Below are 14472 nucleotides of genomic sequence, written 5' to 3'. Positions count from 1 at the left end.
TGTATTGGGTTTGGTCTGTTTAGTCGGTGCAGCTTTACTTTGGCGGATGAATGATGTCAAACGAATCGTTGTTATTTACTTTCTTGTCTTATTCATTAATCATTGAACTCAAAAATATGACATTTTTAAGATCTTTCTTTTCTCCCTTTTTTTTGTTTTTGGTAGATTGTTCATCATAAATACCTACTAGTACCTACTTTAAAGAATAGTTGTTGTTCTTATTTGATAATACTTTGGTATAATTACACATAGATTTTTTGGGAGAAATTCATGTTTGTCATCCATCTTCAAATTAAGGGTCTTTTTCCCTTATACCTGTTTTCACAGTATATAATATGGTTACGGGTAACATTAGGAAATTAAAATCTGTCTAAAGATTATTATGACTAATTATATCAATATTGAACACTTTTTTTCTTTTTTTTTTAAAGTTATTGTCGTATGGATCCTTTTTGGGTGTTTTTTTTTGTCATAATCCAATTTTTTTCACAAGATGGTGTTCTCTGCGCTGTTTTCCTTTGTTTTGAACAACTGTTCTAATTAAACATCACATCATTTTTAAACTGGTGGCGCCACCTACTGACCTCTAAACAACATGACACTGCTTCATGAAGCTTCATCAGCACATCAATACTTTTTTATTGTTCATTTTTTTTTAACAATTTGGAAGTGAAATATCCACGTTATCAATATACGTTATCAATAAATTCAATCACACATGGGGCCAAAATCTTAATTATCGTCGAGGTCAGGGGCCGAAAATATATATTTTTAAATGTTTACCATCTGTACCTGGCAGTCCTTCAGGTGTAAATGTAAGTATTATTGCGATATTATCTTTTAAATGTTACTATCTGTGTTTTGTTAGTAACTTTATAATTGCTGACATCAGCAATTTCTTATCTTAGATTTGGCCCCCGGGCCAGGATCTCTTTCTTGACATGTCATCTATATGGTCAAATAACAACTTGTTTTTTCCAGAACACTGCAAACAAACAACTGCAGTATGTCTTGATTTCACAAAACCCATAAAACCCAGGTGGTCTGTGTTAGATTCGGAACAGATGTTGGAGACTTAAGCGTCACCCGAAAAGCCACAGCTCGGCAGGGTGTGAGTGCAGACGCCGAAGATAGAGACGAGGACAGAAGCTGAGAGACTTTGGTGAATCTAAACTATAACTGTAGTGTAAAGTGAAGGAGATTTTAAATGGAATGCTATTCTTGCTATTTTAACTAGTGTAGAAAAAATGCTATCTGAGGTTAAGGGTGATATTAATTACGCAGTAACACATACTATAATATAGTGATGGTCTAATGAAGCTTCATGAAGCAGTGTCATTATTATTATTATTATTATTATATATATATAGTAAACTAGGCGGTCTCTGCACTATTTTTCTTTGTTTTGAACTTGAATTTGTTCTAATGATTTTTTTAAACTGATGGCGCCATTTACTGACCTCTAAACAACATGACACTGTTTCATGAAGCTTCATCAACACATCACTGCTAAAATATATAGAGATTTTTTTTCTCTTTTTGTTTAAACTGTAATGTTTTGTAAATCAAAATGTTAAGAATGCTATAGTTGCTAGCTAAGCTAGTCAATAACACTTCTAGATAAGGTAATGTAAGGTAAAACTTTATTGATCCTTCAGGAGGTCTCCTTCGGGAAATTGTTTATTTTATTTAAGATACAGTCATCCTCAAGTTAAATTTCCGACACCGTAACACCTACTCTTAATGTCTAGGGATTTTATTTCTTCTTTTATTGTTCTATTGTATGTTATGTGACTTGGATGTTAAACTGAATGCCCTACATGCTAGCTTAGCCTGTCAATAACAATGCTAGCTGCAGTTATTCTAAAGCACAACTGGTCAAAGATAGCTAACAATCTTGTTTCATGTCCTAAGGTAAAACTAACTTTTACTTACGTTTTTGGTTTCAGGTTTGCTTTTGTTATTTTTCTTTCAGTTGTATTTTACATAAAAGGGTTTATACATATTGTTTTGCCATAGCAAGGGTTTATTTTTTATTATATAGGGCATATTTCTTTCTTAACTATTATAACTTGCTGTTCTTTTTATCATACTTTAGCTCTTCCCTCCGTCTCTTTTGGTTGGCTATCTTAGCTAGACAAATACACTTTTTACACAAAAATGTACAACCCCGTAACACTTCTGTGATATATAGGGATTTTTTTCCACGCATCTGTAATGTTGACCTTATTAGAATACTTGCTAGCTTAGCTTGTCAATAACAGTTCAGTTATTCTGAGGTGAAATTTACCAATTTACTGTAACACATACTGTGATACACTATATAGAGAATTTTCCCCTTTTTCAAAACTGTAATATTATGTTAATAAACTTTAAAACGCAATGCTATACAAGCTAGCTTAGCTAACAATTATGATATATATTATTATATTAAATTGCACATGGTTAACATAAATATAATTCATGGCTAAGGGGAGAATTTTTTTATACAAGTCTTACATAATCTGAAAGTCTTATTGAAACATTTGATCTGATTCCTGGGAAGGAGTGACAGGTACTTTCCACTGCAGGCAAAAAAAAAAACGGGGGCGTGAAGTTAAACTGTAAATTGCAATATTTTTTTTTTTAAAGGATTGCATTATGAAATGACATAAAATAATAAATAAATATAAAATATGATAATAGGCATGTTTTTTCCCTAAAAAAAATGTTTTAAACATTATTTTAGAGACAGATAAGACAAGGAAAAAATAGACGGTTTTGTTATATCTACTAAATAAAATAGCTAAATAGCTATTCATCTGTACCTATGCAGGGCCGGGTCTAGACAGGCATGTATGAGGGGGCAGCCACAAATATTGAGGGGGCATTGTGCTGTTACTTACTTACTTACATGTAAGTTTGAGGGGGCACAACATTTATTTGAGGGGGCCAGGCCCCCTCTTGCCCCTGCCTAGACCCGGCCCTGTACCTATGTTGTTTTTTCAATACTGGCAATACAAGAATCAGATTCTTATTCTAATAGAGGAATCTCTGACTGTTTTTATGTGGCCTTCATGTGGCCCCCGGGTCACACTTTGACCAGATCTGAACCAAAGTGAGCCTTAACTGTGGAAACCGAAAAACACCAAATATAAACGTCATCATTTAATGAACTTTAAAGCAACAAAAAAGACGCACAATGATCAAGGAAATGAGTTCCAGTGAGCGCCGGAGGGGGGCAGTAGCGCACAGAGAACGCTGCCATTGGCACAAGTTGAGCGCACATCACTGGGTGCGAGGCTCAATTCAAAAAACTGCCTCTGTGCGTAAAAAAAGAAAGCTCCCTAACGATGTATTCCAGTGAAGACTTTTATTCCGAGGCAGTGATCGAGTTATCCAGGTCCGGCTGAAGCAGGTGGAACTAACGCGTCCGCGCGTCACTGTGGACTTTTTCCTGACAAGAACCTATTCGTGGGTGAAATCATTAGAAATAACTTTGAAGTGCTGATTCACGTTCCTACCTCGGTTTATTGGATTTTTATTTTTATTTTGGGGGGGTTTAGGGGGGAGAGAAGTGGGTGATGTCAATACTCACTTGACGGGCAAATTCAATTGGACTTGACTCCGCCTCGCTCATGCGGGACTTTGTCCACGGACTCCCCCACACACACCAGTCTGCGTGCCCGGTGAGCTCTGACGGAGGACGTCTCTCCTCCTCCTCCCACGGTCACTACTCACCCACCGGTGGATCCAGACAGGACTTGTTTCTCCATCCTTTTTTTTCCCCCTCCTCCGCCTCCTCCTCCCAACCCTATACGGGAGCAACATGTCCCCAGCGTGGAGAAGGGAAAGACGCACCGGGGACGCGACGTGGACCGTTGTTGTTGGACGGGTCCGAGCGATGTCGCTCTTCGGGTGGATGCTGCTGATGGCGTTGTCCGGTGCTGAAGCTCAAGGTAGGACATCTTTATTTTTCCTCTCCCTCTCTCTCTCTCTTTCTTTCTCTGTGGATGCTCAGCAGGTGCGAGATGAATGAGTCATAATTCAAAACTTGGCGTCCATAGTCCCCCCCCCTCGAAGTTATGGCAAGTGAGACGTTCACTGACCCGATATTTGAGTCCAAATATTCAGGGTTAAATCGCAGATTTATGTGCCCCCCCCCCCCCTCCTTAAGGTCCACTCGTTTATCGCAGCAAAAATTTCCAAATGAATTTTATCCAACAAATAAGTAGAGAAAACTTTCAGAATAAAGTGTAACCATTTGGGATTTTTCGGATTTAATTCATTCATCTGTGTGTTTTATTGAAATGCTTATTGAATTGTCGTTTATTAACCCATCATGTGTCAGCTGTCCTGGTTTGGCAAGTGAGATATTAAGGCTTTCCTTTTACCCTTCCCTGAATACCCTTAGAATTTGAAATTCTCCAGTTAGTTTTCCTTGGCTTCAGCAACAAATAATAAGATCATTGTAATTATATTGGAAATACCAAAATATAATAAAAAAAATTGTGAGGTACCTCCACGTTCACATCTCTATAAGCACCCCCCCTTTATGGGGGCATCTCTGCCCACAGGTCCCAAATAAAGTGGCTAGCAATTTATTAGCATTTCCCCCCAAAAAAAAAAATTTCACTCTATTCCACATGTATGTATGTATTCCAGACATGTAACACCCAGATAAATATATTGAGTATGGATGCCTTCATTCGTACATTAACAAGAACTTTTAATTTCAATCTTCAGTTTATTCTAAACCTGCATTTATTATACGTTTCCTGCCCGAGTCGACCGTTTAACTGTGAATGACAAGTGTTTTTATAGTAGAAGTCAATGAGATGTGCACGGGCGTCTCCACTCTCACGCAGATTGATCGTACAGGTCACTTTAATAGCAATGGCAGTCGTTTACTTCTGGCTGTGGGGGGAAAGCGAAGCAAGGTCATTATCTGAAGGCCAGATTACATTTGCCTAATGTCCAGGTCTTCCAAGTAATGTCCACGGATGAATAATTCACAATGTTTTATTTGGGTATATATATGGCTCGGCGCTACAGGGGGAGTCGGCGTGACCTTTCCGGGCGGTTGACCCCGTATCCCTTGACCCGTCTGATGGTATTAGGGGAAGCGGTTTAATGACGGGTATGAGCGAAAATTGGGGGCATTTCTCTGAGTGGGTGCTTTATGGGATTCATAATTGTAATATTGTGATAAGTCAGGCGGTGACTGACATAGGACGCAGGAAAAAAGACAGCAACAGCTTCTAGACTATACAAAGTCACTATCAAAAGCATTGATAGAGACGTTTAGGAACCCTAACCCTAAGTCATATCAGGGGGTCCATATAAACCACCTTTAGAATGGATCATAGCCAGAAAGTCCACGCCAAAGACAAGTGTTTTTCCATCCAGCATTCCTTGGAATTGCAACCTTTCTACCGTCTCTACCATTATCCTGATTGCTTCGAACAGGCTTTGGTGATTTTTTTTTTCACCCGCTTGGCCCGGCGTACTGAGTGGTGGGAAAATTAGTGATTGAGTCACTCAAGGGTTCATTGAGCCGTCAGTCCACCACAAATGACACCACCATACTAATGCTCGCACAGAAGAAAAAGGCCAAAATAACCTTGAGTACAACCGATACTAAAGTGGGGCTCGTAGCGAACTTTCTGTTCTTATGTGGCACCAACCGATCCTTTCGGTAGTACTGAGTAATCGTAACATGCCTTTTTCTCTGGTACCCACGCAAGATCTAAACTTGATAATGTATGTTTTTGTTCCCAAAAAAAACTGACAAAGGCACCAGATACGATTGTTATTAGATCAGATAAAGTTATTTGTTGTCTCTGGAAGAAAAAGCATAGAGTGGGGATTTACCAAAGCTGAAAAAAAACCTACTCAACATTTGTACTATGTGTTATGCCATTTAATTTTTGTTAGAATAAATCCAGGAAATTCAGGAACCGGTATCGAAGGAAAGGTATTGGTATCAAAAAGTTTAGATTGATACCCAGCTCTACAGCAAGTCACCACGTTGACATTGAAAAAAATGTCCTACGACATAATTATGACTTCTTTGGGGATGAATCTTCCTTCTAAAGAGAAACGCCAATTTCGGACCGTCTTCGGTACATTATTGGACGATCCTTTACCTTAATCTATCTACTTAATTAAGCGTCATCTGTTGCAACCAACTTTGCTAACCACTTTGCTACCATCCTTTACTTGAACACACAAGGACAACCCTAAGCCTAACCCCTAACCCCTAACCCTAACCCCTAACCCCTAACCCCTAACCCTAACCCTAACCCTAACCCTAACCCTAACCCCAATCACTAACCCTAACCCTAACCCTAACTTTAATATAATCCAGGAAAACTTGTACTTAAGATAAACAGTTACATCGTGGCATACAGTAGCTTCTCTTCCTCCCATAGAGGAATAACCCACCTCTCACCCCAAGTAGCTGGGATAGGCTGCTGCCTCCCTTTACAGAATGAGCAGAAAGAAAGAGAACAAGATGACACTGATAACAAGCCATCAGTCATAATCTTTGTGCGATATTCAGTGTCAATTGAAGTCATGAAAGCTGTTTTTCCTATGTGGTTATTGTCTCGTAATTACTTCGTAAGTTCATGTCAATCAAAACAAAAGCGCGAACAAAGTCATTTATTTGCACTAGATTGCAACAGATGTCAGTGCTTTGAAGTGAAGTGCGAAAGGCAAAGCAACATGTTTAAAGGACAAAGCAGAAAAGGTGTTTTTCTGATATTTGTAGTTTGATTGGAGCATACAGTATGTGCTTGGGTTGGAGATGAAGAGGAGAAAAATACATCTCTAGTTGCACCTTAATCTGTTTTTATTTGGTTTTCAAAGGACCCGGAATAGAGTCGTTCCTGATGCATCTTCAGCCACTACATGTTTACTCGCACTTAAAAAGATGTCTTGTTCTATGAGTCTCGCACTCGATCACTTGTTTTTTAGTTCCAAAAGAATTTTGTCGGCCAAAGAATCCCTGTTTTAAAAAATGCCTGAACAAGTTTCCAAAAAAATATACGGCGAGTTAATAAAACAGCATATACTTCCCAAGTCCCAAAGGTGCAACATTAGTTTCCAAAACCAAAACATATATATACTCTTCACTTCATCCTGTCTGACAAAGTATGAACAAATCCCTTGTCGCCCTCCTTTAAAGATTTAGCACCAGCTGCCACCGGTTTGTCACAAAAAAAGAAGGTAAATTGATGAAAGATCCTGCTTGGTTTATCGGAGTATTGAGCCATGAATATTCTCATCAGGCTTGATAAATGTTCACATTAAATATCATTTAACCCAATGTCTCCGTCTGCACTACAATGTAATGGTTTTTTATTACAGAAACACCAGATGAACTGTCATGGAATATTCATGTTTTACATGAAAAAAAATCAGATTTTTTTGTTGTCATTTGACAAGATGAGAAGCGCCTTCAATCGCTGACTCATCATCTAATTTGAGTTGTTTTTTTTAAATAAAAGTTATATTTTGGATGCTTACATTTAAAATCCATTAGACAAAAGGGCAACTTTTGGATTTCAGGGGGTGATATAGAGCAAAAAACAAACAAAATATATACAGTATATATAGTTTTTTTTCATCTTATCTTTAAATAAATTGCCAAAAAATACAAAAATGTGTATTTTGAAGAATCACAAGCACAATGTTCTCAACTTACATGCTAACATGTAAAACTTTGTGAAAAATAAATGCTCAGACTATAAGAAAAAAACATTTTCTACAATTATATATTCTGAGCATGTATTACGTTTTAACATGTAGTGACAACTGACTGCAGACTCTCAGTAGTTAAGCTATTATGGAAATGAACGCAAGCACCTTTGCTGACTTAGTACGGTTAAGCAGTTTTGGATTGAGTTATACTGTGAGGGTTTTTTATTCTTCAAATACATTAAAAAATGTTTAAATATATTCTGTCGCCAACTCTTGACTCACGTATAAAATATTTTATTATAATATTATATTTTTGTTTGTTCATTAATAATGATGAAGGATATTCGATAAAGATGAGTTCACTGAGAGGGGATGAGACAAGGCATGATATGCGGTTTTCAACTGTTTATTAGCTTAGAAAAAGGATTGAAAATAGGGATTTTATTCTTATAAAAATGGAAATTTAATGAAAAAAAATTGGGATTTTATTCCCTTCTTTTTCATTTCCATCATAATGAACCTTATTCCGAATTGGAAAGGAAAGGAGAACATCTATATAACATCTATTTTCAATAAAGTTTTTACATTGCACTTTTCATGCATACAAATAGATGTTCTGACCTTTTTTTTCGCTTTTCATTCAAAACAACACGTGAAGAGCAAAAAAAAAAGAAGCATTAGTTGATTGAATAAGTCAACGGTGGGTTATTATTTCATTTTTTTTATTCCTCTCTGCATTTTTTAATTAAAGATTCTACTGATGGTAGGTGGATCTCTGCTCCTCTGGCCCTCGCCTCACAACACGAGAGCAGCATAATCCCTTTGCTTGTTTGTTTGTGAACACTCGCTTGTGCTTGAAACCTTATCAGCCGTCTCTTGTTATTCAGGGCACAGTTCTACTCGTCTGTTATTAACGTTCCTTCCCTTCATGACCGGGGTGTGTACGGGTGCGACTTCACAAACAGACCTCTTTCTCATCTTTTTTTTGGGGGGGTGGTGGGTATTCAGACCCCTCGGATGTCCCCGTAATTAGCATCGGTGATGGATTCACTTCTCAGACTCTTACAGCAGAGGAGGACTTCCTGTACGGTGCACAATTACTACATTGCAGAGACGCTGTCGTCGTCTTCACGGGGGTCTTTCTTTTTTTTTTCCCGCCACCTCCAGATCCTGTCCTCTTGGGGAATCTGTGTTTGCAAATTACTCACACACCGACTGTGGCTGTGCATGAAGTTAGAGCTGCTCCCCGAGCGCACAGAGTCTCCGAGGATGTTAAAAATTAGTCGACACAAGCATATTAGGCTCCTGGGAAAGTGAAGGTGGCGCGTTCTTGTTTCTTTTTTTTTCAGCAGGTTTCTTCTCCTGCTGTGTTAAGTACTGCTGCTTGTTCTGGTGTGGAACCTGATAGAGTCCACAGGGGAGCCTTCCACTTACTGCTAACTATCTCTGAGAACAGTTTAAAGACTCATTTCACAGTCTGGTTCTGGAATGAAGGTAAATAGGTTTTGTCACAGATATCGTCTTTTCGTTTTTGCCTCTGTTTTCACTTTCTGTTTTCGGTAAATTGACCTTTTAAAAAAACCCCATTTATATCCATTGTGTTTCAATCTCATCCGTTGTTACACTAAGATGTAAGTACATCCCACCCCACACATTTCTTATTAAATTTGCATTTTAAATTGAAAACAAATCCATATTTTAAAGCCAATTTCTTACCTAATAAACAGTTGAAAACTTGGACCGCAAATCATGCCTTGTCTCATCCCCTCTCAGTGAACTCCGTATTTGTTTCTGGCTCCCCCCGATGTTTGGATTGTATAAATGTCTGTGGAAAAAAAAGAAGGATAAAATCATGTGAAGTGAGTTAAAAAATAAGAGAAAATCTCAATTTGGTTTCCTGTTCAACCTTTCCGGCATGTTGCTCTCAGTAATTCAGTCATTATGGTAATGAATGCAAGCGTCATCTCTGACCCTGTGAGGTAAAGCTGGTTGGTTACGTGGGTTACTGTGCGGGGCAATGTCTAGAAAACTATGAATCTAAAATGAGAGAAAATGTCATATTGTTAAGTCAATATCCAGGCGAGTTGTTTCTCATTAGTTGTGGCGTTATGGAAATGAACGCAAGCGCCTTCACCGACTCAGTGCTGTCGAGTCATTTTGGTGGTTACGTGGGTAATAGTTATACTGTAAGAGGTCTTTAATCTTCAAATGAATCCAAATAAATCACCGAAAAATATATTTAATAGCGTTGAAACTCTTGTCTCCGGCGACTTTGCTCTATGTTGGTCCAACTGCAGGAATGTCGGGGTCAACGAAAAGTTTATCGTCAAAAAAAACTTGTCCTGATGTTCAAGGGGAATAAAATAGGATTCTCAGGTCAACTGTATATATAGGTCTGTCCTGGGGCCTCCTCCCAGTTAGATATGACATCCAAACCCCACTTTCATATCAATCTGTGTATTAAAACAACTACATACGAAAAGAAAAACTCACATTAACGAGTGTGTTTCTGCTCTGGAAGGAAGCCAATGTTTAAGTCCATAAAGTTGATATATTTTTTGGTGTGATATCCTCTTTTTGACTGAAATCACAGCAGAGAAGGTTGTGGCGTTGATGCTGCCAAACAACTTGTCATCAGCTGTCAAAAGTTGTTTGCGCTTGAAAATGTACTTTTTTTTCGCTCTACAAACACAGCAAGCATCAAACACATACATACCTATAAGGGAAAAAAAAAAAAAAAAAAGCTACTCATGTTGCCCTTGCTGGTGATTCCTCTTCCTGTCTGCTCGGGGCTTTAATCTCGATGGCGTTGACATCCCGCCAAACCAGCAGCTGCTATAATTTTCTGGACTCGCGTTATGACGCCGCCTGACATCTGTCCGCCATTTCCAAATCTTTAAATCTTACGATAATCCGACATGCTTACACGAATAAAAAAAAAAAGAAGCATTTGTTTAAAAACACTCTGAATCCTCGTGTGATTAAAACTGCCTCCTCTAATGCGGACGGCAAAAAAAAAAATCATATTTCATCTCCTTCAGTGACGTACACAGAGATGTAGAGGAATCAATGTGCGGCGAGATTAAAGAGGCCCATCAAGCGAGAGATCACGCACGTTTTGATACAATCGATGGCGTCTCGGCTTCTTCGTCGGCGTCCGTTCAGACTTGGATATATACGTCGTCGGAGCCGCTTAATTGCGATCCCCTGCCGTGAAGTATTCACTATATTTTGGGGTTTTATCGTCTTAATCTCCAGCTTCATATTTGGGTCACTTTTGCTTATTTTTTTTTAACGTTCACCGCTTTTGACACGTTGACATGAATACGTAATGACGGGGACTGATGATGTCATTATTAGGAGACGCAGCACTAAGGTTGCATGTTCAATTCATGAAGACAGGAAGTGAATGAATGACAGGGTAGACAAAGAATTTTCGGAATCTCCAGGGATGTCAGCCTCGTTTTTTTTTTTTTCGTGATCTCCAGGAGACGCTGATTGAATTTCAAAAACCTTCTAATACATTAGAGGACTTGCTCTGACTGTGGTAGACGCTCTATGGAGAATGCAAGAAATCTCTTTCTTCCCGTTCTTGTTCGAGAAGTTCCAAGGAAAATAGTCCCACTGACAAACTTACATCAACCATATGGAGGCGCTGAAGGGACTTTTTTTTAACCAACTTTCCCGTTTGCATTAAAAAAAAAAGAAAAAAAGATCTAGCACAAGGATTTGTCAAGAGACACACAAAGACGAAAAAAAAAATTCCCACATTAGGCATGAATCCCAATTATTATCTTCTTTCTTACGTGTGACCCAGATGTTGTTTCATCTTTACCGCCATGTAACTGAAAATAAAGAGCTTTTATTTACAACTTTTATTAAGAATTCAAGGATTTACTCTGGCACAATTTGACAAAATTAGAGAATTTTTTATATAAATTTGCAAGAAACAAAGTGTTACGCTGTGGTTAGTTGAACCTCAGAATGCGCTAACACTGATAGCGGCTAAGCTAAGCTAGCAAGTATATCGTTCAGTTCAAATAAAACAAAAACAACCCTATAATAACACTTTTTCCTATTCGCTATGCGTTTCAGGGTAGTTAAGTAAAGCTATTTAACTAGCAACAAAGGGTAGAATCATATCAAAATGTGTATGAATTAACCTGCTTGTAGCCTTGGCTCCAGCAATGGTTTTAGCAAGAGTGTGATTTAAAAAGCCACATTTATAATCTGTTTGAAGTAATAACATTAGTTTGATGAATTTTATTTTAGTATGGAAATCGTATCACTGCCAAGGAGATCATTTCGCTGTCTGTTAGCACGGTGTAGATGATTAGATATCGTTCTGGACTACCATCCGGATCCAAAAGTCTATTGAAGGATTTGTTACTTTTCTTTGCGTCTACTGTTTCTGTTCTGCGATCACATTTTATCACGCTACGACCACTATGCTATCAATTTTATTTTGAGTGTTTAGTGTCAAATAAAACAAATTTAGAGCAAAATATAATCGATTAAAACTAAATAAAAGTTTGAAGATTTTTTTTTAATAAATTTGAAAGAAAGCTAAGGAAATTGAGGACCATCAAGTTACAAACCAAACAATTTTTTTTGCCACTTTATCCTGTATTGCAGGTATATTAAAAAACACAGATTATTTTATTTCGATTAAGGTTTTTAGTCTTGTTTCATTGCAAAAATGTATTTAAGAGTATCAAGACCATTGTTATATTTGATTAATGACATTTTCATATATTTATTTTATTGGTTTAATAAGTAAATACTTAAATCTACATTATTTTATAGTAGTTTTTATCCTTTTAAATACATTTTTTTTACTCTTTCCTTCATTTTTCAAGAAGTAAAAAGCAGCAGTTTTTTCGAACAATGACACGAACATTGATGGGATTTTTCAGCTCTTGCTCCAAAATGAATTTCCTGCTAATGTGACGACGAAGGAACGAAGCTCCTCACGGACTTCGGGTGTTGACCCTAAGAAGAAAAAGATCAAGTGGCCGAAATGAGTTTTCTCACAGGATTCCTGGACGTCATACGAGATTGTTATATCATTTTTCTAGTCCTGAAACCATTGTGAATTTTATGAACCAAATAGAAGTCGACACACAGGAAGCGAATAATACTGTATTTCCGATATATCTGGAGCGCTCCCTGAGAGATGATACATCTGAATCCCCCCTACAGGTGATGAAATGATTGCGTTTCTCTGACGTTAAGAAAGACTTGCGTCACCATTTCCACACAGGGGGGGCCCTCGTGACTCTACTGTTACTTCCTTGATAGAAACCCACACTTCCTCCTGCTTTTGTTGAAACAAGCTTAATTAGAAATGTGTAGCGCTCCAGAGAGTAGGGAACAGATGTCTTCCACCATTTTTTTTGGGGGGACTAAACGCCAGGTTTTGGAATTTCGCCGCCGGGTGAAACACATGACGGTCTCCTGATGCCCCAACACCTACCTCTTCGACGTTTGATTAAGAATCAAATCAGTTTCGGGGTGACGAAGGCTTGCCGTCAGACGGCGGGAAAAACAATAAGGCAGTGTCAACATTTCTTAGCTTCAGGAGTCCTTTAATTGGCTTAGTCGAGCAGCAAAAGTGTGTTTATAGTTCATAATGGAAATGTAATCAAATTAGCGGGTACTGCGGGGCGCTGGCGCTCAACCCCCTTCGCCCCGGTAATTGCCATTTGCCCCGAGGGTCTATCGTAATGGCTATTTGCATGGAGCAAAGAGACGTGTCTCCCGCCATGTGTCATGCTGCCATATTAGTCAGACAGGCCGGAATTATTATTACTCGCCCTCGCCGGGGTTTTTTTTTTTTTTCGCTGCGTTCAGCACTTATGGTGAGAATATTACTTACGGACGGTTTTTCTTGGACGGGGGTCGGAGGAGAAACACCGGAGGCGTTTATGAGGAGTCGACACGACCGACTGGTGTGTGGACGCTGCTGTCGTTTTATCACTGCCAGTTAAAAGACAATTCAATGTTTTTGAAAAGAATGTTACATTTGTATTTATTTGACATGAGACAGAATTTTTTTTTATTTTTTTTTTATTAGTTTTCCTTTTTAAGAAGAATAGGAAAAATATGATTACGTTTTAGTTGTGTTCAGGAATACTTTCAGTAATTTTTTTAAGTTCATTTTCTCCTGTCATATTCTATTACTATTCTAATTCTAATTTATTATGATTATTGAAAATAACGTTGAAATGTTAACTTTAAATAGGTTTACAATTAAATTGATAGCAATGACCTTATAGGGAACCTTCTTTTTCTTCAAGTGAAATCAAATGATTTTCAAGTGTAATCGAACTATTTTTTAACATAAATCAAACAATTTTCAACCATAATCAAACAATTTTCAACTATAATCAAACAATTTTTAACTATAAACAAAATATTTTCAACTATAAACAAAATATTTTCAACTATAATCAAACTATTTTCAACTGTAATCTTACCATTTTCAACTATAATCAAACAATTTTCAACTATAATCAAACATTTTTTAACTATAATCAAACTATTTTCAACTATAATCAAACAATTTTCAACTATAATCAAACATTTTTCAACTATAATCAAACAATTTTCAACTACAATCAAACAATTTTCAACTACAATCAAACAATTTTCAACTGTAATCAAACTATTTTCAACTTCAATCGAACAATATGATTTTAATCACACAAGATATTTTTTCTAGATTGTAAGGAATCTCTTCATGTCGGAAAAACACTGACCTAACAAATGTTTGTTGGGTTTTAA

At 37.5% G+C, this 14472-nt stretch overlaps 1 protein-coding gene across 2 annotated transcripts in view; it reads left to right on the top strand.

Moving 5' to 3' along the window:
* The first annotated feature begins 3710 nt into the window (after positions 1-3710).
* The window catches only part of LOC148065100 (protein sidekick-2-like), a 190917-nt gene continuing 180155 nt past the window's right edge, over positions 3711-14472 (top strand). Inside the window, exon 1 of one of the 2 annotated variants that reach the window (XM_087808747.1) lies at positions 3711-3938. In XM_087808747.1, the coding sequence (XP_087664873.1) occupies positions 3809-3938 (130 nt within the window). In that variant the 5' untranslated portion in view covers positions 3711-3808. The remainder of the gene's footprint in view (positions 3939-14472) is intronic. The other variant, XM_087808745.1, reaches the window with a different exon arrangement.

This window comes from Callionymus lyra, chromosome 15 (genome assembly GCF_982586985.1).
Source record: "Callionymus lyra chromosome 15, fCalLyr1.hap1.1, whole genome shotgun sequence".
NCBI lineage: Eukaryota > Metazoa > Chordata > Actinopteri > Syngnathiformes > Callionymidae > Callionymus > Callionymus lyra.
Note: the sequence above shows the minus strand (reverse complement) of the source record. Positions and strands in the feature narration are given on the sequence as shown.